The sequence below is a fragment of the Kluyveromyces marxianus genome, chromosome 1, assembly GCF_001417885.1.
Source record: "Kluyveromyces marxianus DMKU3-1042 DNA, complete genome, chromosome 1".
Lineage (NCBI taxonomy): Eukaryota > Fungi > Ascomycota > Saccharomycetes > Saccharomycetales > Saccharomycetaceae > Kluyveromyces > Kluyveromyces marxianus.
The window spans coordinates 899,677-925,068 of record NC_036025.1 but is presented as its reverse complement, the minus strand read 5'-3'; the positions used below and the strand labels follow the sequence as shown (position 1 = coordinate 925,068).

The following is a 25,392-nucleotide window of genomic DNA, read 5'->3' as shown; positions in this document are numbered from 1 at the left end:
AAAAAAAAAAAAAAACATCGCATCATTGATTTTAGAAAGAACCAACAACAAAAATATGAGTAATAGAGAGAGATGAAACTAGGTTTAGAGCTAAAGAGAGTATCAGCATCCATTAAGAGGATTAAAAGTGTTAATATCTTTAAGTTCGAATCAGGATGTCAATTTATGTTAACGAATTTGTCGGTGTAGACGAAGCAGGCGTTGCCGGTAGCGAGCAACAGCCATTCAAGACACCAGCTTTTGCATTATATGTTTCTGGGGATGACAGTAAGTTGCTTGTATTCAAGAAGGGCGATGAGCAAGAATCCGAGGGATACTTTGAGATCAGTGCCAGTGGTTTAAAGAAGGCCAAGAAGGGTGCTGAAGGTTTGAAGAAAAAAGCGTTGAAGCAAAAGGAACAAGAAGAGAAGAAGCGTGAACAAGAGGCCAAGAATGCAGCTAAGAAATTGGAGGCTATGAACATCTCTATTGAGGAGGACAAGAGTTTACCAAAGGCTGAACGTTGCAAGATCAATGGTTCTTACAATGCAATTGACAAGAGAGTTAAGGTCAGTGGTTGGGTGCACAGATTGCGTAACAACAAGTCTGTTGTGTTCATCATCTTGAGAGATGGTACCGGGTTTTTGCAAGCAGTTTTGACTGGGGACCTGGCTAGATCTTATCAGATTGTTAACTTGACTCTTGAAACTACCATTTCTTTGTACGGTACTATCAAGAAGGTTCCTGAAGGTAAGAACGCTCCAGGCGGAGTTGAGTTGTTCGTCGACTATTACGAAATTGTTGGTTTGGCTCCATCTGGGGAAGAAGCCTTCACTAATAAGGTGCAAGAAAATGCGGATCCATCCATCTTGCTCGACCAAAGACACTTGATGTTGAGAGGTGAAACTCTTTCTGCTGTGATGAAGGTGCGTGCAGCTTTGATGAGATCTATTCGTCGTGTTTACGACGAGGAGAACTTGACCGAAGTCACCCCTCCATGTATGGTGCAAACACAAGTTGAAGGTGGTTCCACTTTGTTCAAGCTTGACTACTACGGTGAAGAAGCATACTTGACACAATCCTCCCAATTGTACTTGGAAACCTGTCTAGCTGCCTTGGGTGACGTCTACTGTATCCAAGAGTCCTTCAGAGCCGAAAAGTCCCACACAAGAAGACATTTGTCTGAATATACGCATATTGAAGCCGAATTGTGCTTCTTAGACTTTGACGACTTGTTGAGCCATATCGAACGTGTCATCTCTAAGACCGTCCAATACGTTTTGGAAGACCCTGTTGCAGGCCCATTGGTCAAACAATTGAACCCTGGCTTCAAGGCCCCACAACTACCTTTCAAGAGAATGGAATACAAAGATGCTATCGAATGGTTGAAGGAACACGGCATCAAGAACGAAGACGATGAAGAATTCAAGTTCGGTGATGATATCGCTGAAGCTGCTGAAAGAAAAATGACGGACACCATTGGTGTTCCAATCCTATTGACCAGATTCCCATTGGAAATTAAGTCATTCTACATGAAGCGTTGTGCAGATGATCCTCGTGTTACTGAGTCTGTTGACGTGTTAATGCCAACTGTGGGTGAAATCACCGGTGGTTCCATGAGAATTGAGGGTACCGAAGAATTGATGGCCGGTTTCGAACGTGAAGGTATTGACCCAGCTTCTTACTACTGGTTCATTGACCAAAGAAAGTACGGTACCTGTCCCCACGGTGGTTACGGTTTGGGTACTGAACGTATCCTAGCCTGGTTGTGTGACAGATTCACTGTCAGAGATTGTTCTCTATACCCACGTTTCTCTGGTAGATGTAAGCCATGAGTAAACTGCGATATAACGGACAATACGCAGTATCATAATCAAATTCTACGTTTTAATAGGTTAATATGAGAGAAAGAGATTATTAAGGAACATGAATAAGATAATGTACGCCTCCACCTTTCAGTATATATATATATATATATATATATGTATATGTAAATTTGCTTGCGTGTTTAATCTTAATCAAACCCTGAAGATACAACATGACCCATATTCAGTTAAAACCATGACTATCAGTATCTAAACCCTACTTTCTGTCCCTCTTTTCTCTCTTAGTAGTATAAGTCACGTGACAGAAATTTGATTCATATTGATTAGTATCGAGTGACTCATCGACACACACATCGAGTCGGAATCTTTCGAAACTTCACCACCAGTATATAAAGGCGAAGAAAACTTTAACATGAAGACCCATTGATCAATTCGACTTTTAGTGGATACTGGTGGTTGGAATAGTGGTGACAGCATAGTCAACGCAGGACGTATTTAGATAGCACGCAATGGCCGAACAGAAACAAAAATTGTGGGGTGGTAGATTCACCGGGGAAACTGACCCTCTAATGCATTTATACAATGCATCCTTACCATATGACTACAAGATGTACAAGGCCGACTTGGAAGGTACTAAGGTTTATACTAGTGGTCTAGAAAAGATTGGGTTGTTGAATAAGGAAGAATTGGCAGAAATACACAGAGGGTTGAAGCAGATTGAACAAGAATGGGCCGACGGTTCTTTTGTTAGAGAAGCAGATGATGAGGATATTCATACTGCAAACGAAAGAAGACTAGGGGAGATCATTGGTCGTGGAATTGCTGGTAAGGTTCACACTGGTAGGTCCCGTAACGATCAAGTGGCTACGGATATGAGAATATATTGTCGTGACATTATAAATGAGACTATCTTGCCTGCTCTTTCATCGTTGATCAAAGTGCTTATTCAAAGAGCCAACGAAGAGATAGACGTGCTAATGCCAGGTTACACGCATTTGCAAAGAGCGCAGCCTATCAGATGGTCTCATTGGATATCTTGTTACGCCACATATTTCACTGAGGATTTCAAGAGATTGAAGCAGATTGTGGAAAGATTGAACTCATCTCCATTGGGTGCTGGTGCTCTTGCAGGCCATCCATATGGTATTGATAGAGAATTCTTAGCAGAAGGTTTAGGTTTCCAGTCTGTGATTGGGAACTCGTTGACTGCCGTGGCCGACAGAGATTTTGTCGTTGAGATAATGTTCTGGGGGTCATTGTTCATGAACCACATTTCTCGTTTTGCTGAAGATTTGATCATTTACTCTACTGCGGAATTTGGTTTCATCAAGCTTTCTGATGCATACTCTACTGGTTCCTCTTTGATGCCACAGAAGAAGAACCCAGATTCTCTAGAATTATTGAGAGGTAAGTCCGGTAGAGTGTTTGGTCAATTGGCTGGATTCTTGATGTCAATTAAATCTATTCCATCCACTTACAATAAGGATATGCAAGAAGATAAAGAGCCATTGTTCGACTGTTTGACTACGGTGGAACATTCCGTGCTAATTGCTACTGGTGTAATTTCTACCCTATCCATCAACAAGGAAAAGATGGAAGGTGCATTAACAATGGACATGTTAGCTACCGATCTCGCCGATTACCTAGTGAGAAAGGGTGTTCCATTCAGAGAAACCCATCACATTTCCGGGCAAGCCGTTGCTTTGGCCGAGAAGTTGAATTTGTCTGGTATTGACAAGATCAGCCTGGAGCAATACAAGTCCATCGATGCAAGATTTGACAGCGATGTTTTCGAAGTTTTCAATTTCGAAAAGAGTGTTGAGAGAAGAGACGCTACCGGTGGTACCGCAAAGAGTGCTGTGTTAAAACAACTCAAGAACCTTGAAGCTCAATTGTAAATAATGGATATTTATATTAATATAGATATATATAACATAGTGAAAGTAAGCACTTACAAATAAAAGCCTGATATGATAGATAAGGAAGGAAAGGATGTATATAAAAAAGGTATGGTAATAAAAACTAATCATAGAGACAGCACAACAGCAAAAGTACCGACGATGTGACGACCTTAGAATAGGTCTAGCAACCATAGCGGGCAAAGGGAGCCTAACCAGCTAGTCAAAGTACTGCCCTTCCCGCAATACAAGACACTTCCGCAGAACCATCTCTTCAAACGTAGCCAGATATAGTCTCTCGAAAGAATTAACTGGTAAATCGGATCGCATAGCGACTTTGTAATATTCGATCCCTTCACGGACAAGTACTTGAACGTACTGGCATTGCCTCCGATTCCCAATATACCGATGTGACACATGTAAACGTCACACTGATGGGAGTGTTCTATCTTCATGGTTTCGTAGAACGTCGAGATGAGCCCCGATACTAGATGCTCCACGGAATGGTGCTTGAGTTGCAAATTCTTCGACAACGACGGATTGTAGAAGATCAACTGAAGCTTCTTGAAAGCATTACCTGCGAAATGGGGGAGAAGCTTCTCCAAAACGCCATAGTAGTTCAAGACATTTTCCTGCACCTCATTGGTAACCAGCTTCGACGAAAGCGTCGTCCCTGAAGGGTAGTAAGAAAGATTAGGCATGAACAAAATCGACCTCAACTGCTTCTCCGGATGTTCGTTCATGTATCGAATGAAGCTGGCCAAACCAGAACTATCCGCATCAATGAAAAAGATTCCACCATCCTCGCTCGTTAGATCCTCAATGGTGAAGTCGTCTTCAGGCTCCCCTGTTCCGTAGTTCAACTTCCGCTTGCATACAAAAATGATGAACCGTCTTCTATACAACTCGTTAACCTGATTCCTGACAACGGGGTCCCTAATATCCCCTAGAACAAACAACACCTGATTGTCATCCGAAAGGTGCGTTGGTAGAGAGTTGAGCAAGTACCGGGATGCAGAGTATGCCAGAAATCCAGTCGAAGTAACCCCTAACCCCACTAAAAGAACTTTGCGATGAGCCCACACTTTATTCCCCACACTCCACACTAAACCACTGGCTCCAGACGACGAATCCGACGACGACCCAATCGATTTATCGTAGTATATACCACCCAATTCCTCATCAGACAACCCTCTTACGGACTTATCGTACACCGATTTCGTCTTGTTGTAAAGCCCACGAAACGCATCTACCGTATTCTTTCCAGAAGACGATACAACGTCTACCGTGTTCTTGTAGGCGCCAAAACAAAAGTCTAACACCTGATCGGTCATTTATGAACCAGAGAACACACTTTTCAACCTGTGCTGATACAGGTATGCGATGGGCTTTTGTTATACTAGCGATAGATAGTTTGTGATTTATGGGGGATAACTAGTGATAACTAAGTGATAATTGTTTTACAAGAGTGATGCATTCACGTGACTATAAATAAATATATATGTTACCCGGAGATAAATATTTCCCCCTACCAGACACCATATACGCATCACGTGAAAACATTCTCTACCCAAAGTCACCCGGACCACCGCATTCCTCACCACATCACCTCGAACGGCCCTGATTCATGTCACATGCGCACTTAATCATCGGAAACCCCTAATATTCGCCGAAAGAACACACCAGGTATGTGCGGGTAACACTTACGATTTGTACATGGATAAGCGGGCCCCAGGCCCAAGGCCCAAGGCCCCAGCGCATTGCAAGCCAGTCAACCAACCAGCCAACCAACCAACCAACCAACGAAGTAACCAAGTAACACTCGGCACTCGTCGCTCTCCCAGCTACGCCCTCTTTTTTTTTTTTTCTTCCTCGGGCATTAGACAGATTTTGAAATATAATTGGAATTGTAATTACATAGAGGCTCGAAGAAATAAAATGAAATACTGATTCAGTCTTTAACTTTAACGTTGGAAACGTGAGAGGAATAGGATTAGAAACAAGAAGAAAGGGCGAGATAGACGGTCTAGCACTGAAAGAACGGTGCGAGTGTAGTATATTTTAAAATGGGTATCAATAATCCTATTCCTAGATCTCTAAAGTCTGAGACGAGGTATGTGTGAAGAAGCCCTTTTTTTTTTTAGAAGGCTGAGCTAGAGAGGGTTAATTCAATAGTTGATTAATTGTCTTTGGAAAAGCCATTAGATATGAGTTATTTGAGTGCGAGAATACTAACTGGAATGAATTGGAGGGAATTGTGGTGAAACCGGGATGGTCCAGTAGCGGGTGGTTTGGATCTGGACCGGTGTAATTCCTCAATGTTCTTTCACAATTTTTTTTTTCTTTGAATACAGAAAGGCAGCTAAAGTTCTTGCGTCATTTGTTAAGCCAAACCAGGTTTTATCAGCCAACGATGTTATCCCCCCACATGTTTTGAAGGATGCCAAGGGGTTAGCGGTTATCACTGTGTTGAAAGCCGGGTTTTTATTCAGTGGGAGAGCAGGATCCGGTGTGATTGTGGCGAGATTGCCAGATGGTGGATGGTCTGCGCCATCAGCTATTGCGTTAGCAGGAGCGGGTGCAGGTGGTATGATTGGTTTGGAATTGACTGATTTTGTGTTTATTTTGAACAGTGCTGATGCGGTGAAGTCGTTTTCGCAGTTTGGGTCGATCACGCTTGGTGGTAATGTTTCTGTTGCCGCAGGTCCTTTGGGTAGAAACGCAGAGGCAGCTGCTTCGGCGTCGACTGCGGGTGTTGCGGCAGTGTTTGCATATTCCAAGACGAAGGGTTTGTTTGCGGGTGTTTCGCTTGAAGGGTCTGTGATTCTCGAGAGAAGAGAGGCTAACAGGAAGTTCTACGGTAACAACTGTACTGCTAAGATGATTCTTTCTGGACGCGTGAGACCTCCACCATCGGTAGACCCGCTATTCCGTGTGTTGGAGTCGCGTGCCTTCAACCACAGAGCACCTGTGGACGACTATGATGACGACTACTATAACGATATTCCTTCCAGCTTCGACTCGGACGATATTGACTCTACAAGAGCAAATACAAGATCTACCAGAAGAAGGGCCGACTCATACAGATCGACAACAAGCGATGACTCGGCTGACTACAGATACGATGACGAGGATGTCGATCGTTATTCCTCACGCGGCGCTAGAAGAACAGGTCCTGCTTCCAATTCGCGTTGGGAAGACGAAGTTTACGATTTGAACGACAGATTTGAAAGAACAAGTATTAATACAAGAAATTCTAGAGGCGCTCCTTCAAGGCCAAGATCAGAAAAACCAGACTTCAGTTCAAGCGCTTACTCTCGTACCAGTCCAAGAACACCTTCTAGCCACGACTTAGCACCAGATAGATCATCTGGTGCACCAAAGGCCGTCGCCTTGTACACATTCAAAGGAGAACAACCAGGAGATCTGCCATTCAGAAAGGGTGATGTGATCACCATCATCAAAAAATCAGAGTCCCAGGATGACTGGTGGACAGGAAGAGTCAATGGTAAAGAAGGTATCTTCCCAGCAAACTACGTGGAGTTGGTGTGAAAATATCAAATAAAACAAAACAACAACCAAAAAAATAAATAACAACAACGAATTTGAATCATAAAGTAATAATATATTAACATTAATAATATAAAGCAAGCAAAAGAATTCAGGCGATGGAGAAACCCCAAGAATATCTTTTATTTGCTAGCCTTTACATGTGTCCTTTCCCCTCCCCTTTTCAATCCAAGAATATGTATAACTTCCATGTAAAACAAACAATGACTAAGTAAAACAAACACAACTAAATACTAATTGAACCAGTTAAAGTTATCCATCGGCATTAGTCTGTCGTATTTATCAAAATGAATTAGACAAGGGAAATCAAGTCTACTCTAATCCAGGAAGGTATTATTAATTACTTAACATTTTCTTTAGAATTAAATGGATTAGAAAGATATAAACACAAAAATTTAGCTAAATTATTAATGCAGTTGAATAAGGTGAGTGAATTCCCAGCATTCACCTCTCTTGTAGGCCTAATTTTTCAATGGCAAGCTCTACTTGGCTTTGGAAAACCCTTTCGTAATAATTATTACCAGTTTTTAGCAACAATAGTTGAGCCAAAGTGTCGTAGTTTGGCTTATAGTACACATCGATAATATAAGATGCAATCGTTGAAATATTCTCGTCTCTAGTAGCAACTGGATGCTGTAAGAAATCAATACACCGTTTGGTTTCCTTCTTTAACATGTTCATCAATTGTTTCTTAGCTTCGTAACTGTAAGATTTCCTTGCCTGTTCTTCACGTGTCATGCTTTTAGGACCATTCATGTTGCTAATAACTACTGGGGGTCTTCCAATCATTGGTTGGCCCATTGGCTGGCCCATGGCGTTGGTATATGGTACTGGCATTGGTACTGGTTGTTGTTGCAGTTGTTGTTGTTGTTGTTGCTGCTGCTGCTGCTGCTGGTTCTGATTTTGGGGCTGATGCAGTTGCAGTTGCTGAGCATGCATTGGATGGTGATAGTATGGTTGAGGGGATTGGAAAAAGTGTTGATTTGTATTATTATTACTGTTATTATTAGACATGTTGGCTGTTGGTTTCATTTGATGGTTGTTGTTTCTAATATTCCCATTACCATTGTGATTTTGACCATGACCATGACCATGACTATAATTATAATTGATATTGTTATTAATCATATTACCGTTGTGTCTAGGAGGTCTATAATTTGGAGCTGGGGCTCTGTAAACATACGAATTTCTGGAATTACGGGACCTCTTTTCCTTGCGACCATCCTGGTATAAAGCGTCATTTTCCAATAACTTGAGATCCTTAGGTTGTTGCCAGGATGCCTTCACTTCTGAGTCACCCAATAGTTTATTTTCCATCAAGTCAAACAATCTCTGAGCATCATTGCGAGAATTACACTTAACATACCCCGAATATGTATCCGTCTTGTCGTCATAATACCTGATAACAATTCGTTCTGTCTTAATTCTTTCTTGGGTACAGAAGAACTTTAAGAACTCCTCGTTACAAATAACGCTAAGGTTAGTCAAGTAAACTGTCTTCTTATAGTTGTTTGGTTTGATATTATTGTGGCACTGACTCTCTTCGAGGTGGTGTCTTTCGGCTTTCTTTACTTCAATGGTTCTCTTCATATACTTACTACCATTCAATTTTTCAATAGCAACCTTGGTATCCTGGATTCTCTTGTAAGTGATGAAAGCCCACGATGACTCAAATTTAGAGACATCAGAGGTATAAACTGATTTGACTGGACCCACTTTGCTAAAGAAGTTTAATAAACTGTCATGGTTTGGATTTATGGGCAAATTTTTAACGAAAACTGCATTTGGATGGGGTAGTTTAGACCCGCTAGCCTCTGATTCAACGGGGCTACCGACTGCAGTTACGCCATCCTCGGTAACAGATGAATTATTATTAGTAGTAGTAGTAGTACCTACAGCTACACCTGCTGTTTCCAAAGTTGAGGAAGAAGGAGATCCTGCACCATTTCCACTCTTCTTTTCTTTAATGGTGGCACTGTCACAAGCGTCAACTATAATGACTGATCCATTCTCATCCTCAATCTCCAATTTCTCCTTAACGACGGTTAAGTTATTAATTCTACCAATCTTTTGCTCAAACTCAGGGGACTTCCTGACGTTTCTATCAAAATGAACTCCACACATTATGTTAGTGTCAAAGAGTTGTTTCCCATTGTATTGCCTAATGGCCTCCTTAGCAGCTGCATCGTTTTCGAAATATATAAAGCCAATATTCTTTCTTCTGTCCAATTTGCAGGATAAGATCTTTCCAAACTTCTTAAACTCGTCATAAAATACCCTTGTGGTGAACCTATTGTTGTCCAATGGCAAATTCGAAAAGAATACATTGGTACCAATGTTTTTCCTGAAATAAGTATTTCTCAAAGAGGGCATCATTCTAATTTCTCTTCCAAAAATAGGCATGTAATTGTATTCATCAACGGCCTTTTCAGCATCATCTTGGTCTCCAAAGTTAAGGTACCCATATCCCAACGACTTTTTAGTGTTAGAATCAACACAAATCTTTACGGACGTGAAAGATTTGAACTTGTTGAAGATGTTTCCCAACATGTCCTCAGTTACATTTCCAGGCAAGTCTCCGATGAAAAGAGCTGTTTGTTTCTCGGACTTCATCGTATTTGATTGTTGTGTGGCATGTTTGGAGTTTGAAAGGTTTACCAAATCACTACCATCAGAGGTTGTATCTGTGCTCGAAGAACCTCTAGAATCTACAGCTGAGTTATGTTGGTTTTGAGTGTGTTTTTGGTGTTGAGCTTGAGATTGAGATTGCACATGTACTTGGGATTCTGCATCCGCAGATGCACCAGAATCAGAACCAGTTTGAGCCTCGTTTTCGTTTTCGTTTTCGTTCTGTCCCAGTTTCTGGTCATGGTCTTGATCATGGTCTTGTTGCTGATCTTGATTTTTAGCTTGGTTTTGCCCCTGTTCTTGGTTTTGATCCAAGTACGACTTTTCAATGGCAATTGCAATATTGGCATTGGTATTGGCATTAGCATTGACATTTGCATTGGTGCTGGCATTACAACTACCACCACCATCTCTCTCATCGACTTGTCTAGATTTATTTTCTTCAACTTTCTTAGACCCTATTTTCTCGCTGATAACTTTACCTACTTGAACCTTTGAGATCACATGTTTATTATTGACATAGTGAGAGTTATTATTCCTTTGGATATTCAAAGGAATATCGTTCAATGCCAACGAAGACTCGGCTTCAAAAGACATGGTATAATAGATCCTATTCTTTTTTGAAAAATTGCTGAAAACTGACACGCAAATTTTTACTGATTAATTATCACTTTTGCCTTTGGTCTTCTGTTTATAGTCTCCCGGTTATTTTTTGTTTGTTTGATTTTGCCGCTTGAGTGAGAAATGCCTTGCGCTTTATTCTTTTATGTCCGATACTTTTTGAATATAGATATAATATGCAATGGCGAGAAGCTGGGTTGCACACAATAGTACAGGAGAGTGAAATTGGCCAGAAAAAAAAAATATTATTGCAATGCCAACTTAACTGTACAACCAAACAAACACATTCTTCTTATATACTTTGTTGTTTTAACCCTTGATGTTTTTGTGTCGCCAGTCAGCGACACAAATTAAATTGAATTTTTTCATTTTATTCACTTTTTCACGCTTTTTTCCCTATACAAAATGAAAAAAAATAAGAAAGTGTCACAAAAAAAAACGGTAAACATGTCAGACAACCACAAAAGTGGCAAGAAAGGCCTTTGGCGTCTAATTTCTGGTTGTTTTAAGGGATGTTATTCATTGAACAATTGAACTATTTGTTATCTGTACAGGAACTTTTATCGATTATAGATGAATATAGGAGAATGATATTATTTGCCATTCTTTTTTTTTGAGTTTTTGTCATAATTTCAGATTTTCAGATTTTAAAGGTTTTCAGATTTTTTAGTCTTTAAATGTCATTCTAGATACCAAAATGTGGGAGGATAGTGATAGTTGTGGTGAGATAATAGTTTTTTTTTTTTATTACTTTACTCACTCACTCAAGATATCTCTCCCAAACATTCCTCTCTTCAACCAATCCATGAACAATAGGACTCTTGTTCTCCATGAAACGGTTTGGGCGAAGTAGATGGATCTCCACAGGTACATAGCGATCAACCCACCGACAAATGAGTAGCCTGGTAAGTCGAAGACTGCGGAGTTACCGATGTAGGCGAGAGAACCTAGATGCACATACCTGAATGGTCTGTAGATTCTCTCATCCACACCCCTTTCGTGTATAATCAAGGCGCCATCTTCAGTGTTATTTGATGCTCTTGCGATCTTGCTCAACTTTTTACCCATATATTTACCCTGTTGGTGGGCCCTTTGGGCGGTTGCTGGCAAAGAGGTGACTTTAGTTTCCACTTCACGTAGCAAGGCCGAGATCTGGTTGAAGTTCAACTGACCCGAGTGGTTCGTGTCGTATTTTGGTAGGTCATCTTCGAGGTGGATTAGATGTTCTCTTGTTTGGGGATGTTTCCGTGCCACTTGCTTGGCAATATCGATAATCTCGTTGTAGGACAATGACAAATGCTTGATGTCCTCATCTGTGATAATCTCGTTGCTTCTCGTTAGCGAGAGATGTCTGTTCACAATGTATCTTCTGATGTACTCGGTTGTGTTATCTGCCAAGTCGGTTCTCACAGTAGAACAGTCACCAATAGCGTAAACGTCTTCTGTAGGGGCACCAATGACTCTCAAGTGGGAGTCAGTTTCAATGGCCCTCTTGTTTCTTTGCGCGTGGGACAAGGCTTGGACCACCTGTTTCGTCAATGGGTTCTGAGAAACACCTGTGGACCACAGGCAGATCCCGAAGGGCAGTTCTTTCAGCTGCACTTCACCCGTTTCAGGGTCTTTTTGCTTGAACAGCACACGGTCGGGTAGGATCTTTTCGACACGAGAGTTCGTTAGCACATCGATGGTCTCCTTCTTGAACCTTTCAGTTGCGTATTCGGAGATCTTCTCGTCGTACGTGTTTAGGATGTTGGATCTCGATTGGATCACGTGCACAGAAAGTTGCTGTCTCAAGATCTTGGGGTACATGTTGGGCAAGTCTTCGTTCAAAAGGTCAAACACTTCTGCCGCGAATTCGACACCCGTGGGCCCACCACCACATACAACAAAGCTCAACAAGTTACGGCGCTCTTCGTCAGTTGTTGTGGGCAAACAGGCTCTTTCGAGCAAAGTCTTGATCTTTTTACGAATGGCAATAGCATCTTCTGCAGTTTTCAAACGGGAACAGTATTGCAAGCCCTCGACACCGTGTGTGTTTGACGTGGACCCGACTGCAATAACCAATTTGTCGTAAGGCACGTAGAAACACTCTTTCACTCCGGTCTTGGTGTTGAATTGCGACACCTTGACCAAATTATGGTCGAACTCGATTTTCTCAGCGTACGCTTCCAAATAGTGACCATCGACATCCTTCACGATCTTTCTTATCGAAGCCATCAACGACTTAACTTCCAACGTACCGGTTGCTGCTGAAGGTAGCAACGGCGTGAACAAGAAATAATTTTGCGGGGAAACAACGGTAACGTCATAATCTCCTGGAGTCAAGTTTTTCAAGAGTCCGACAGAGGCCCAGCCGGACCCTAGAATGACTAGCTTTGGCTTGTATGACGCCAATTCCTTGAGCTCCGAATCGTACGCATCTAGCGTTTCCCTTAGGATGGGCAAGTTCTCTGGGCCCCCAATCTCGGGGTTCAACGCCAATTTCGGAACCTTTATCTCTTCTGGCACGTCACATGACTTATAAGTAGTCGAATCGTAGATGAAGAATCCCACCACTAGGGCCCCGAGCCCCGAAGCAATCATACCTGTAGTGAAGATGGTCCATTTGAACACTTTTGAGAGTGTGCCTGATTTGGTACGGGTGCCCGAGCCTGGGGCCTGTTCAGTTTGTAAAAGACGAGAATTCATGTGGAATGTTCTTGTTATAGGGTTTTTATTAATGGAATGTTTTGCGAGTAGCCTAGTGAAGACTGGTCTTGCCATAGGCCGGGCCAATTGCCCGGCCATTGGCCGACACAACAACATAGGAGCACACGGCATTGGGGGTTTTGGAGTGCTCAATTGGCTTGGGGTAAAATTCTTTCCTAAATCTGAATCTTAGATGTCTAGTAGTAGTAAGTAGTACTAGAATGATACATATGTCATATATGCACCTGGGTAATATAGTTGCTATATACATTTTTTTTGGGAAAAAAGTCAGACCGAACGAAGGTGATTCGATTGATTTAAAACACCTCGGGGTGCGCCGACCGGAGATGGGAAAAAAACATAATAATCAGGAAAAGCCAAAAAAAAGTAGGTCGTACCCGGATTCGAACCGGGGTTGTTCGGATCAAAACCGAAAGTGATAACCACTACACTATACAACCGAAGTGTTTTCGGATGTAGGAGCGAGCGAGCGGTGCCACCATACGCAGGGACCACGGTCATGTGACACGTTGCGGCCTTTTCCATATTTTTCCTTCCAGGATGAACTAGGAGATAAACACGACAAAAATGCCACACGTGACTGGGAGTACCCCCATCCCCGATCACGAACCCAACGCGGCCCCTTAAGAACCCGAATTCTCAACGAAGCTGCCACCGATTTAAGGACTCTCGGTAGCCAAGTTGGTTTAAGGCGCCAGACTGTAATGTGATACAAAATTGTAATCTGGAGATCGGGCGTTCGACTCGCCCCCGGGAGACTTATATTTTTTAAATTTTTTTTTTTCATTTTTCCTTTCCTCACTGCACGTCTTATGCTATGCCCAGTTTCTCTGCAGAGAAACTGGGATTAACGCAGGACCAGCCACCCCAGCCGGTAGTTGTAGTTAATTTTTCCCTAGTGTCTCGATGTTTACCTACAGACTCTATAAATACAGTGTATATGTGTTCTATTCTATGTCATGTCGTTACTTCATTACGTTTGTGGGCGCTCTGCTCTGTCCCTGGGGAAACTGGCCGGAAATAGAACCTCTTCTCCCGGCGCCCGGGCCCGGGCCATAACTAAGGCCTGTTCCATTCCATTCTGTTCTTTCTCTGCCAGCCAGGTTCCCTCCGTTACCCTCCCAACCTTTTTTTTTTTTTTTTTTTAAAAAAAAAACCGTCTGTTCTTCTCTCTCTACTCATCGATCACGTCATACAGAGAATACTGGACTGGCTCGATGTTCGAGAGCGCCTGTTGCGATTGGTACATGTCGTTGATGCCAGTGGGCACATACCGCTGGCCAACCAAAGTCGACGTCGACGTCGACATCGACTGGCAACCAGCAGCCTCCGTAGCGTACCCCTGGTACATGTAGTCCTCTATCTCGCAGCTGCAGTCGTCCAGAAGATACTGGTACTGCGGCGTACCGTTTCCACTGGCAGCACAACTGACAGTAGCGCTTCTTGAGCTGGACCAGCTTGTGCTGGCAGTAGTAGTAATAGTATTACCACCAACCGGAGTTGGAATGGGCCCCGAAATGGGGCCCATATTTGTATTATTATTATTATTATTACTATTGTTATTACTGCTGATGCCTTTGGCATCAGCAGATGAGGTATAATCCCAACAAGAGCAACTTGACGTCCCTTCAGGACAGCTTACCTTGACGCTAGGGCCGTCAATTCCGGAGTCATCATCCCTAGGTCTCTTGCACCCTGTGTACTGGTAGGGGCTCATGCAGTAGTGGCCCATATAGCGGCCCATAAGCTCTGCTTGATGCATTTGCATTTGTCTGTGGGTAGTGGTATGTGTGTATGTGTGTGAGCTCGGGCCTTTTTTTTCGGTTTGTTTACGTTTGATGGAAATGGAAATGGGCAAAGTGAAAAAGTGAAAAAAAGTTTTGCAGTTTTTGAAATGAAAACAAATAAATAAACAGAAAGAGGAATAAAAGGGAGGCACAGTGGTCCATCGGAGAGTTTGCTGTTGGGGGAGCGGTAGATAAAAGAAGTTGGAAGAGGCGATATCAGAGGTAGTGAAAAGATACCAAAGGACTCCAGAGGACACCAGAGGTAGGAAAAGATACCAGAGGATACCAGAGGGTGTAATAAGTAATAATATCCCAAGCCAAGGTAAAAGCAAAAGTCATAATATATACTTAAAAAAAGGCACTGCTAAGCGCATAGATATAACCAAGATTTTTTTTTTTGAAGAGGAAAAATGCTGGGAGACGACATAGAGGACCGAGAGCTAGGACTGGGAGGCCCAAGGAGGGGCCAGAAGAGCAGGATGCTGGTTGTGAAGGCATCTAAGTCGTTGGTGCGGTTTATTTCGATTCTATTTCTAGCAGGTTCGACGCTCTTGTTGCTATTCATTGTGATGTCCGGGAGCATCAACCATGCGCCTATAAACAAGTTTTACTGGCTCCAGGCGGACACTTCTAACATTTCGAGTGCGCCTGCACTCTCTAGATGGACGTTCTGGGGTGTGTGTGGAGTTTCAGGCGGGAAGAACGTGAACTGCACGGACCTGGGGCCAGCGTATCCGTTGTCTCCGGTGGACAACTTCCACACGAAGGTTGGGATGCCGCACGATTTTGTCGCTAACAGAAGCACATACTACTACTTGACGAGGTTTTCGTTTGTGTTTTTGTTGCTAGCGTTGGTGTTTGTTGGGCTAGCCATGTTGTTTTATTTGATGTCGTGGGTGTCTGGAGCGTTCCAGGGCACGATATTTGTACTCATTGGGCTCGGGACGTTGTTGAACATCACTGGGAGTGCATGTCAGACGGCAGCTGTTGCGATGGCCAAGAACAAGTTCAAGGATGATCATTTCAAGGCCAAGATTGGCGTCAAGATGATGGCATTTGCGTGGACCACGGTAGCGTTGGACATTTGTCTGTTCTTCTTGCTCGGGTCCTTTTTCTTGAAGCGGGTATACAATGCGCACCGCGAGTTTGTTGAGCTGCAAAAGTACAAGGAGCAAACGGCTGCCGTGGGCTACGACCAGCAAGGGCTCGACCAGGGAATAGGCGGAATGGGTCCCGTGAACACCATGGGTCCTATTGCCGGCGATACTGTGGAAGACCCTAAGCCGGAGCCACCACACCAGTCTGGGATCAAGTTCTTTAAGATTAGAAGGACTCACAAGTCGGATGATGAGTCGATGTAGGTTTGACATGACTTGACTGTGTGGGGCCGTGCTTAGGCAAAAGGCATTGGCTAAGGAAAGGAAAACAAATAATATTTAAAAAAAAAAAAATTAAAGATTAACTAACCACAACAAAAAACATCAAAAACGAAAATACTATCGATCGATCAATACCCAATACCCACAACCTATCCAAAAGTAAAACCAGAACCAGAGTGACACTTTAACACGAGAAAAACAAAACAAAACAAAACAACCCAAAACAAAACAAACGCTTAACGGGGAACGGCCTGCAAGGGCCCTTCCTTTTCCCCCCCACTGTACTACCTACTACTACCTATTTTTTAATCTCTAATACCACACTACGTATCCATACATACAATGACAATACACATTATATCAGACGTAAGGCCGTGTGTGCTTGGCCCTGGCCCTGACCCTGGCCCTGGCCCTGGCCCAGCCTTGCCCAGCCTTGCCTAGCGTGGACGAGAACCGTCCATTGTTCGGTGGGCTCGGAAAAACTACTCCCACCACCCCTACACCAATCGTTTCTTCCCTCCTCCCGCAGAGGGAGGAGGAGGAAGGGGGGAGACAGGGGAAGATTCCTTGCCGAATCCATACCGAATCCATGCCGAGTCCATACCAAATCCAGAGTTGGAAAAAAAAGACAAAAAACACATACACACAAGCGAATCCGCCGCCGAATCACTACTACCACCACCACTCCCTCCTCCCTTCCCTTTGCGGGCGGGTCGTGCCACTCGTTTTCCTCCTGGAACAAAACAAAAGAAAGCGGCCCCTAGGCCGCCCCGCAGCTCCTCGGGCTTGCATCTCCGGAGCCCCCTCCAGAACCCCACACGAAATAAACTACACCACCACGCCTGCGCGCGCGCACTTGAGTCCCTAGTCCCTCCCTCCCCCCCAGCACCAGAGGAAAAAATGGGGAGACAGAAGTCCGTTCCGAACTGCACTGGTAGTAGTTTCCCAGTAGTTCCCAGTAGTTCCCAGGGCCAGTTTCAGCCGGCCCACACAGCTCCGGACGAGGTGATCTCGGCGCGTACCGCCCCGGGGCCACTGCTCGCCGTGTTTTCAAAACAGCAGAAAATCAAATAAATAGAAAGCCATAAATCGAGGAAAAACAGAGGGGAAAGAAAAAAAAAAAAAACAGACGCCCAAAGGATATAATACGTACTTGTTACTTAGTCTTTAATACAATGGACACTTTTATTTAGTTAGTTTAGTAGAAGATTACCTGTTATGTGCAAGGTTTAAGGTCCGGAGGAATAATAATAATAATAATAAGAAGAAGAGGAATAAAATATATATATATACATATATCTACTCCAGATTACGAGGTGTTATGGAATTGGAATTAAAAGCGAAAATAGAATCAACAGAAGAGTAGGATAAAACAAAATCAAAGCAAACGGTAATGAACAACAACAAGAGATCGAAACTCTCGACGGTGCCCTCGAGCAGGCCCATACGGGTAGGGTTTGTAGGGCTTTCGAGCGGGAAAGGATGGGCGTCGAAGACACATTTTCTGGCGATCCAGCAGCTTTCGTCGCAGTTCCAGATTGTTGCGATGTACAATTCGACGGTGGAATCGAGCTTGCACACGATCCAGAAGTTGCAGTTGAAGCATGCGACGGCGTTTGATTCGCTAAAGTCGTTTGCGCAATGCAAGGATATCGATATGATAGTGGTTAGCGTGAAGGTGCCGGAGCAGCACGGGATTGTTCGGAGTATACTGGAGCACTCTGTGAACAACTTAAACTTACGGTATTTGTATGTGGAGTGGGCGCTAGCGGCGAATATCGAGCAAGCGGAGGAGCTCTATGCGCTAGCGCAAAAAAGGACGAACTTGCAGACGGTGATTTGTCTCCAGGGCCGGAAGTCGCCGTATATTGTGCGTGCGAAGGAGTTGATCAGCGAGGGGTGCATCGGGGATATTAACTCGATCGAGGTGTCTGGGAATGGGGGTTGGTACGGGTACGAACGGCCCATGCGGTCGCCTGAGTACTTGTACAACGTGGAAGGTGGTGTCAACTTGGTTTCCAACTCGTTCGGCCACACGATAGACGTGTTACAGTACATCACAGGATCATATTTCCGCAAGATCAACGCAATGATATCAAACAATATTCCGACACAGTGGCTTCTCGACGAAAACGGGAAACGAACCAAGGAAACCATCTCGAAAACGTGCCCGGACCATCTTTTGTTCCAAGGAGTGCTCGAGCAGGGGCAAGTGCCCGTCTCGTGCTCTTTCAAGGGTGGTACCCCGGCCAAAAAATTCACCAAGAACCTTGTCATAGACATTCACGGCACCAAGGGCGACTTGAAGATAGAGGGAGACGCCGGTTTCGTAGAAATCTCAAACCTAGTGCTCTATTTCTGCGGTGTCAAGAACGGCAATGGCAATGGCAATGGCAATGGCAATGGCAATGGCCCAACTGCCACTGCAACCACTACTAATAGTACGTCTACGCCGACACGCAAGGTATCGCCCACTCCGTCAGGATCGCCTCCAGATGAAGAAGAAACTATGGAGGTGTTCCACCTCAGAAACTACAATAGCGTTGTAGGCAACATACTAAGAATTTACGAGTCCATCGCAGACTTCCACTTCAGAGGAAAACCCGGCTCAAAACCGCCCAGGGGTCCAGACGACTTGTTGTTGAGCAGCAGGTTCGAAAGGCAGGGATTCAGATTTGAAGGTTTCCCGACTTTCAAAGACGCAATTATATTACACCGTCTCATAGACGCAGTCTTCAAAAGCGATAAAGAATCAAGAACCCTTGATGTGTCGGAAATAACCATCTAAGGAATTAAGCAAAGCAATACAACACCAAAAAAAAATAAAAAGAATGGAATCAACCACCACTCTTATCCCCATTGCCCGCTCACGCCATCCCCATCCCCTCCCTACACCTACAACTTTAGACTAATTTTAATATTAACTATTCCCTAATTAATAGGTACTACTAATGAAATGAATCAACAAACAAACACCCACTACGACAACTCATACGATCTATAAGGTGAAATACAGGAAAAAGAAAAACACCGCTCCCAAGATTAAACCGAACCCTGACTAAAACCCGAATAATAAAGGAAATAGTATTACTAGTATTACTACTGATAATAACGATATTGTTATTACTGTTGATGACGATGATGATGATGATAATGATGATTATGATAATAAAAAAAAAAAGATAGGAAACACAAAGTCAATATCCTGCTTCCTTTCAATGACGAAGTAGACTCTATGCAAAAATGCATTTAGTGTTCCCGTCTGGTACTTCTATTAGTACTCTTGTAACTTTTTTTTTCTCCCCACACTTCCTCTTCATTATAAGCTAGGGCAACGCCAATAAAACCCCTCCCGCTAACGCGCATATATATATACATACATATATTCTACTACCATACGGTGACTTTGTTGTAAATATGTGCATGGGCGTGTGTTTATTCTTGTAGATCTTCAGTTGTACATACGCGCAGACAACTATATATTTGTAGATGTTCACATAGAAATATTTATGAACAATAAATAACTTAAACGTTTTACTTGATGTATGTTGAAAAAGATAAAGAAGGCCTAAACCAAACGGCCCGTGTATCACCATGTTCGTGCGCCAGGTTTTGAATAGGCAGTACCAGTTTAAAACGCTGGATATTGCTTTAAAAAACCAAATCACTGAGCAATGCCAATGCTTTGTAAGCGAATTGAATCATCGGTTACCAAAGGAATCTCAACTCGACTTGTCGTTACAAATCCCCAAGAAAGTACCCTATTATCATAAGCATGTACTCATGCTCACCCCAAAAGCTGGAGATTGGAAGAAATGGCCTTCCAAGATCGAATTGGCAATATCTTTCCCGTTCAATCTGGTAGGACCCTTAAAATCTAGCTTAAAGAATACAAACACCGGAAGCAGCATACTAGTTAACGAACTCGATTTACCGGGATTCCACTCATCTGAGAAAGAGATAAAATTCCTTGTGATACCAGATATGAAGATATATACTGTTGATCCATCGCAACTACCGCAGTTCTCCACTTTTCTGGGTGAAGGAAACTTAGCATCATCCTCTCACAAACTCTCATTTGCCGACTATTTGCAAGGATCCGATAAAGTCAACCCAGAATCCCAAGAAGGTGAGAACCCAGGATCTGATATTAATCTTGCATCCCAATTTAAGACTCAAGATTTCCATCACGATCTAATTCTAGTATGTGGGCACTACAATCGTGATGCAAGATGCGGGGAACTAGCACCTCTGCTTATAGATAAGCTAAACTCAATAAGGCCAACCTTGAAAACAGGAATTGTGTCGCATGTCGGAGGACACAAATTCGCTGGGAACATTATATATTATCAGTTCAATGGAGTTAATAACAAGAACAAAAACAACACCTGTGATGTTGAAGGATTATGGTTCAGTAAAGTGCTTCCGCAGAACTTAGAGACCGTTCTCGAAAATTTAGATCAGAATATAATATTACAAGATTTCTATAGAGGCCATATATCGTACACTGGCTATAAATAGTTAGTGCGCATCTCATTTATAAACTTGTTAAATGTCTCCACTTGTCCATCTGCATGTTTCATCTTACTTGCTATCCATTTTTGCTCGCTTGGCGTATACTTTGAAAACTGCTCCAATGTCTCACCATCAATGATATTCTTCAATGGAGAATAATAGCTGCGATAATTCAAAAAGTCTCTTCCAACACGGCTAATTACACCTTCGACAATACGTTCTTCATCGTTACCATTCGAATTGGAGTGATATGTTTTCTCTCTTTCGTCAAGGGCACCTTCCATCTCTTCCAGGTCAACTTCTTCATGCTTGTTGCGATCTTGGAAATCCAAGAAGTCCAACTCAGCATAAGTAAATTGAAAGGACTCAAACAATTGCTGTTCTTTCCTTGTGACTAGTGGTACAAAGCAACCGATCGTTCCTTGAAGGCCAATCCACAGAATACTTTGACGGTCTGACATATCCATGTTTTTTACAACTTCGAACTGAATGGGTGTATCATTCATGTACATATGACATAGAGTATCCAAAGTATAGTGACAAGTTTTGATATTAGCAGCAACCCTACTTATATTATTGTAGTCTACCCTTAAGACCCAGCAGTTACCGAACCTGTCACCGCCAATAACCGTAGACTCGTCTAAGAACTTGATAGAAGTTACGTGCTTCTTCATATTGTCATCAGCAACACCTTCGAAAACATTGTTTTTCACATCGTACTTGAAAAGTGTCACGGACTCTGCGATATCACCCACTGCGAGGTGTTGTCCATCCCATTGATCCATGGCAGTTACCTGAGTAATATGTGGAGGCATCTGAGTGATACTCTTCTTAAGTAACTGTTTCTTACCCAATGCGAGTAACACAATGTTGCCCTGTATACAGCATGCTAGTTTATCCTGGAAAGGCACCATAGCATACAATGAGGAGGATTCTAATAGTGTTTCATGAACAAACTCTATTTGGAGCACATTGTTCTTTACCCGAACTTGTATAGTGACTAGTTTCCCAGAGCTTGTAGATAACACCAAGTATTTTGCAGTAGTACCAAAGTTACAACTGGTAGCCGCTCTAAATGGCTCATCGAGGACTTTCAAGCTTGTCTCCTGGTTCGAAGTAGCCAGCACTTGATCATTACGGATGACAGTTAATAACGTTTGATTGTTTGAATCTTTCGAAACAACATAACAAAGGGTATCATCGATGCTGTCTTTAACGAGCTTTTGATTTTGATAGTGAAATATTTCACATCTATCTGTATCATCTTCATCTTCATCTTCATCCTCGTTTTCATCGTCCTCACCATCGTCTTCTTCTTTACCCCCTTTGTCATTTGAGGACAAAGCGAGACGCTCTTCGTTAAACCAATTATCCCAAGATAGGAAGTGGGTTAACTTTCCGATTAAGAGATGACCTTTATTCGTAATAGAACAACATCCGTTATGCCCAATATCATCCGTGATAAAAGAAGCAACGGTCCGTAGCACTTTCGCCTCTTTCGTTTTCAAAGGGCGAAGCACAATTCTATTGTCATTTTCGTAAGTCATCCAAGATACGTTAGAGTTCAAGACTACTACAGGAATGAAATCAGATGACTCTTTCTTCCTTTTAGAAGAAGAAACAGATTTGCTTTCTTCCTCCTGTTCTTCCTCCTCTTCCGCTTCGTCGTCTTCCTCTATATAATTGATATCAATGCTGCTCAAGAGAGACACGTTGACCGGTTTTGTACCTACAAGTTTCGTACGTACGTCAAACACAGTTCCATCGCTGATGTTGAGCTTCGAGGAAGCATAAACTCCATTTTTCATTCCGATATGAATCTTTAAATGTGACGAGTCTCGTACAAACACCAACGAATGTGGCTTTGAGATTAGTGACTGCATAGCGCATACAGTAAAGAAATCAGAGTGTTTAGGTTGTAAGTTTAGTATTTGCAAACTGTGATCATCACACCCTAATACGCAGTACTGAGACCTTACCCCAGTAGTTAGCGAGATGCAATTCACCAAGGAGTCGAGCTCTAACCTCTTTTGTAACTCATTTAGGGATTCATCGAGGATTTCGAGATAGCATATCTCGTGATTCGAAAGACTTACCACTAACTGGGTTTCGTTACAAAAAGCAGTTACTATATTGACACCTGCTGGTGGCAGCCATTCTAGTTTTTTAGAATAGGTGCTATTATCCTTACTCTCTGTGATCTGCAATAATTGGTCTGCAGTTACCTGAATGATAGATTTTTCACCCATAGTACCAACGAATAAGGTTGCTTTGTCCAACGTAAAGGGACAAGAAGGACCACTGAAGTCTTCAATGGTTCCTGAGTGTACTTTCAAAACTGTCGTCGAAGTCTCAGTGGACAACAATACTAAACTATGAGTTTCTTTGACAGGAACTTTGACGGTCCAAAGCCTAGAAGCCGCATGGGGCAAAGCTGTAGATATAAGTTCTTCAAAGTCTATTGCTGATGTCAGTTTTGAAACGGATCCCGAATCATTGGCTGCTGCCAATAGTGTTAAAGGTGTGGATTTTGTTACGTGCAAAGATGTTAACGGGTTCAGAGACCTCAAACTAGATAGTACTGATAAGTTTTGCAACCTAGTCCTTGGTTCAATGAAGATTCTTCTGCCTGGCGTGTACGATGTGGTTTTCTCTAAATCTTCACCGAGACTTTCAAACTGCATGAGATGAGAGGTACCAAATTCAGACACATTGAACAACGTCCCTGTCTTGAAGATGTGGACACTTTCAGATGGAGGAATGGTATCAAAATACACGATTTCCATCACTGGTTCCAGGGTCTCAGCATCAGGGACGATAGTGACCTTATATAGATCTCCGCAATTAGATTGAACTAGAATAAAGAACTCTTTCTTCAACTTGTGAACCACACCGTTGATGATATTAGTCGAGGATACATTTTTCCTGACTGGGAGCTGTACTGACACTTCGTAAAAGCCTTCCAAATCACGGAGAGTCAAGTAACCATCATATCCACATAAAACAAAGGGATTGATCATTTCGTCTTCGTTTTCATATGTGGATGATGATGAGGAAGTTGGTCTGGTCCTGATTTTGTACTGTCCCAAATTGGGGCACGGCATGACAAAGTTTGCACTTTTATCCTCTTGCACAAACTCTTTGCGCAGCATAAGCGAGTTTAGACCCAAGTCCATAGTGTAAAAGGATATGTAGCAGTCAGAACTCTCATTTTCTAGTTCAATTGCCGCCGTTACTGGATTGTCGAAACCAACATCACACGATGCCATAGCTAGAGTAACCCTATTTTGTCTCTGTAACTCTACAGGGGAGGAAACGACAAGTTTTCCATGTTGCCAGTCAGTCAACACGCACATCTTCGTCCGCTCCAAACCACCCAAAAATACACATCGGCTCTGCTTATCGCAAGCCATGTAACTTTGAGGCGCATACCTCCTGATCCCACTTCTCCATATAGGTTCGTTAGCCAAAGTCCGAGGAAAAACTTTCCCGCTCAACGAGTCTCTTTCAAACTTCCAGAACGTTAGGTTCCCCGAATCTGTCATTAATACTAAAATGGTATGTGGACATTTGTCCAAATTTAACTTACTCATCGATAAAATGGTAGCTGAAATGGGCCATTTCCCAAGTGATTGGAGCGACCCTTCGCTAACATCGTACAATTCAACACAGTTCTGGGTTGCCAAACAAAGTTGCAGCTCTTTGCGCCTTTTACCACTATATTTCACGTTAGAACGATCATCCCTTGTAGAATCTCCTGCCGCTGAAACAGGATTGACATCCTTGTCTATGGTGAAATCACCAGTGCAAGAATAGACATAGTTCCTATGTCGTTGTAAGGCGGTGTGCCAGAGCAGCATCCCAGCATCCTGTGTCATTACTTTTATATCTGGCCTGGTCTGTAATCAAGCAACTGGATAGGTTGGCGGCTAAAAAAAGTGGTGTTTAGTTTGCAAGGTTCATAAACAAGGGCGGCAAATATATCTAGTTAAATTATACAGCCCAACACAGCACACATTTATTTTTCTTCTTTTTTAGCCCAGGTGTTTACACACTGTTACCCGGCCCCTAATAAAACATCATTACCCACGGGATTATTACCCGCACAGACGTCAGGGTTAAACAGGGAAAGCATGCATCTAATCTAATGGATGTAAGTAACGTAACAACTACAACAAAGTTCCCGAGAGCCGAGAGTGGTGCTACTTACTAACTATGCACCGAGCGGGAAAACGTTTTTCCGTGCTTCTCAACCCCACCCCAGATAAATTATGGAGAAAGACAAACAAGCATACTGAGAAACTTTCCGTCTTCCGTACGAAGTTCCGCCGAAAGCACACCATTCACCAGATCTCAAATCTTTATTTGATGGCGGTACATTTATGCTAATACTATGCTTGTATTTGGTTTGATCTATCTATAAGATGGCTTCGGAAAGCATCACTCCTTGCATTTCAAAGATTCCACTGAGCCGGTGTGT

General features: G+C 42.8%; 10 protein-coding genes and 2 non-coding genes across 12 annotated transcripts; 7 read left to right on the top strand and 5 right to left on the bottom strand.

Annotated features, from left to right (window-relative positions):
* Positions 1 to 155: 155 nt before the first annotated feature.
* On the top strand, positions 156 to 1,814 carry DED81 (asparagine--tRNA ligase DED81; the record flags this gene model as incomplete). The annotated part of the gene is made up of 1 exon (XM_022821307.1): positions 156 to 1,814. The coding sequence occupies one exon, from the start codon at positions 156 to 158 to the stop codon at positions 1,812 to 1,814; it is 1,659 nt and encodes a 552-aa protein (XP_022673954.1).
* Positions 1,815 to 2,314: 500 nt separating this feature from the next.
* On the top strand, positions 2,315 to 3,703 carry ARG4 (argininosuccinate lyase ARG4; the record flags this gene model as incomplete). The annotated part of the gene is made up of 1 exon (XM_022821296.1): positions 2,315 to 3,703. The coding sequence occupies one exon, from the start codon at positions 2,315 to 2,317 to the stop codon at positions 3,701 to 3,703; it is 1,389 nt and encodes a 462-aa protein (XP_022673953.1).
* A 173-nt stretch (positions 3,704 to 3,876) lies between these two features.
* On the bottom strand, positions 3,877 to 4,446 carry YSC83 (Ysc83p; the record flags this gene model as incomplete). The annotated part of the gene is made up of 1 exon (XM_022821285.1): positions 3,877 to 4,446. One exon carries the CDS (start codon positions 4,444 to 4,446, stop codon positions 3,877 to 3,879), a length of 570 nt encoding a protein of 189 aa, XP_022673952.1.
* Positions 4,447 to 5,769: 1,323 nt separating this feature from the next.
* Positions 5,770 to 7,255, top strand: YSC84 (Ysc84p; the record flags this gene model as incomplete). The annotated part of the gene is made up of 2 exons (XM_022821274.1): positions 5,770 to 5,816; positions 6,058 to 7,255. The coding sequence occupies 2 exons, from the start codon at positions 5,770 to 5,772 to the stop codon at positions 7,253 to 7,255; spliced, it is 1,245 nt and encodes a 414-aa protein (XP_022673951.1).
* Positions 7,256 to 7,717: 462 nt separating this feature from the next.
* On the bottom strand, positions 7,718 to 10,498 carry MIP6 (RNA recognition motif domain-containing protein; the record flags this gene model as incomplete). Its single annotated transcript, XM_022821263.1, has 1 exon — positions 7,718 to 10,498. The coding sequence occupies one exon, from the start codon at positions 10,496 to 10,498 to the stop codon at positions 7,718 to 7,720; it is 2,781 nt and encodes a 926-aa protein (XP_022673950.1).
* Positions 10,499 to 11,278: 780 nt separating this feature from the next.
* On the bottom strand, positions 11,279 to 13,342 carry KLMA_10429 (NADH dehydrogenase; the record flags this gene model as incomplete). The annotated part of the gene is made up of 1 exon (XM_022821252.1): positions 11,279 to 13,342. The coding sequence occupies one exon, from the start codon at positions 13,340 to 13,342 to the stop codon at positions 11,279 to 11,281; it is 2,064 nt and encodes a 687-aa protein (XP_022673949.1).
* Positions 13,343 to 13,599: 257 nt separating this feature from the next.
* On the bottom strand, positions 13,600 to 13,671 carry KLMA_R109. The gene has a single exon. It is a non-coding gene; the product is annotated as a tRNA-Gln (tRNA).
* A 226-nt stretch (positions 13,672 to 13,897) lies between these two features.
* KLMA_R108 lies at positions 13,898 to 13,990 on the top strand. Its single transcript is given in 2 exon segments — positions 13,898 to 13,934; positions 13,952 to 13,990. It is a non-coding gene; the product is annotated as a tRNA-Asn (tRNA).
* A 1,438-nt stretch (positions 13,991 to 15,428) lies between these two features.
* Positions 15,429 to 16,379, top strand: SUR7 (Sur7p; the record flags this gene model as incomplete). The annotated part of the gene is made up of 1 exon (XM_022821240.1): positions 15,429 to 16,379. One exon carries the CDS (start codon positions 15,429 to 15,431, stop codon positions 16,377 to 16,379), a length of 951 nt encoding a protein of 316 aa, XP_022673948.1.
* A 1,411-nt stretch (positions 16,380 to 17,790) lies between these two features.
* On the top strand, positions 17,791 to 19,185 carry GAL80 (transcription regulator GAL80; the record flags this gene model as incomplete). Its single annotated transcript, XM_022821229.1, has 1 exon — positions 17,791 to 19,185. The coding sequence occupies one exon, from the start codon at positions 17,791 to 17,793 to the stop codon at positions 19,183 to 19,185; it is 1,395 nt and encodes a 464-aa protein (XP_022673947.1).
* An 806-nt stretch (positions 19,186 to 19,991) lies between these two features.
* AIM32 (Aim32p) lies at positions 19,992 to 20,918 on the top strand (the record flags this gene model as incomplete). The annotated part of the gene is made up of 1 exon (XM_022821218.1): positions 19,992 to 20,918. The coding sequence occupies one exon, from the start codon at positions 19,992 to 19,994 to the stop codon at positions 20,916 to 20,918; it is 927 nt and encodes a 308-aa protein (XP_022673946.1).
* Positions 20,909 to 24,790, bottom strand: RSE1 (U2 snRNP complex subunit RSE1; the record flags this gene model as incomplete). Its single annotated transcript, XM_022821207.1, has 1 exon — positions 20,909 to 24,790. One exon carries the CDS (start codon positions 24,788 to 24,790, stop codon positions 20,909 to 20,911), a length of 3,882 nt encoding a protein of 1,293 aa, XP_022673945.1.
* Positions 24,791 to 25,392: the final 602 nt, after the last annotated feature.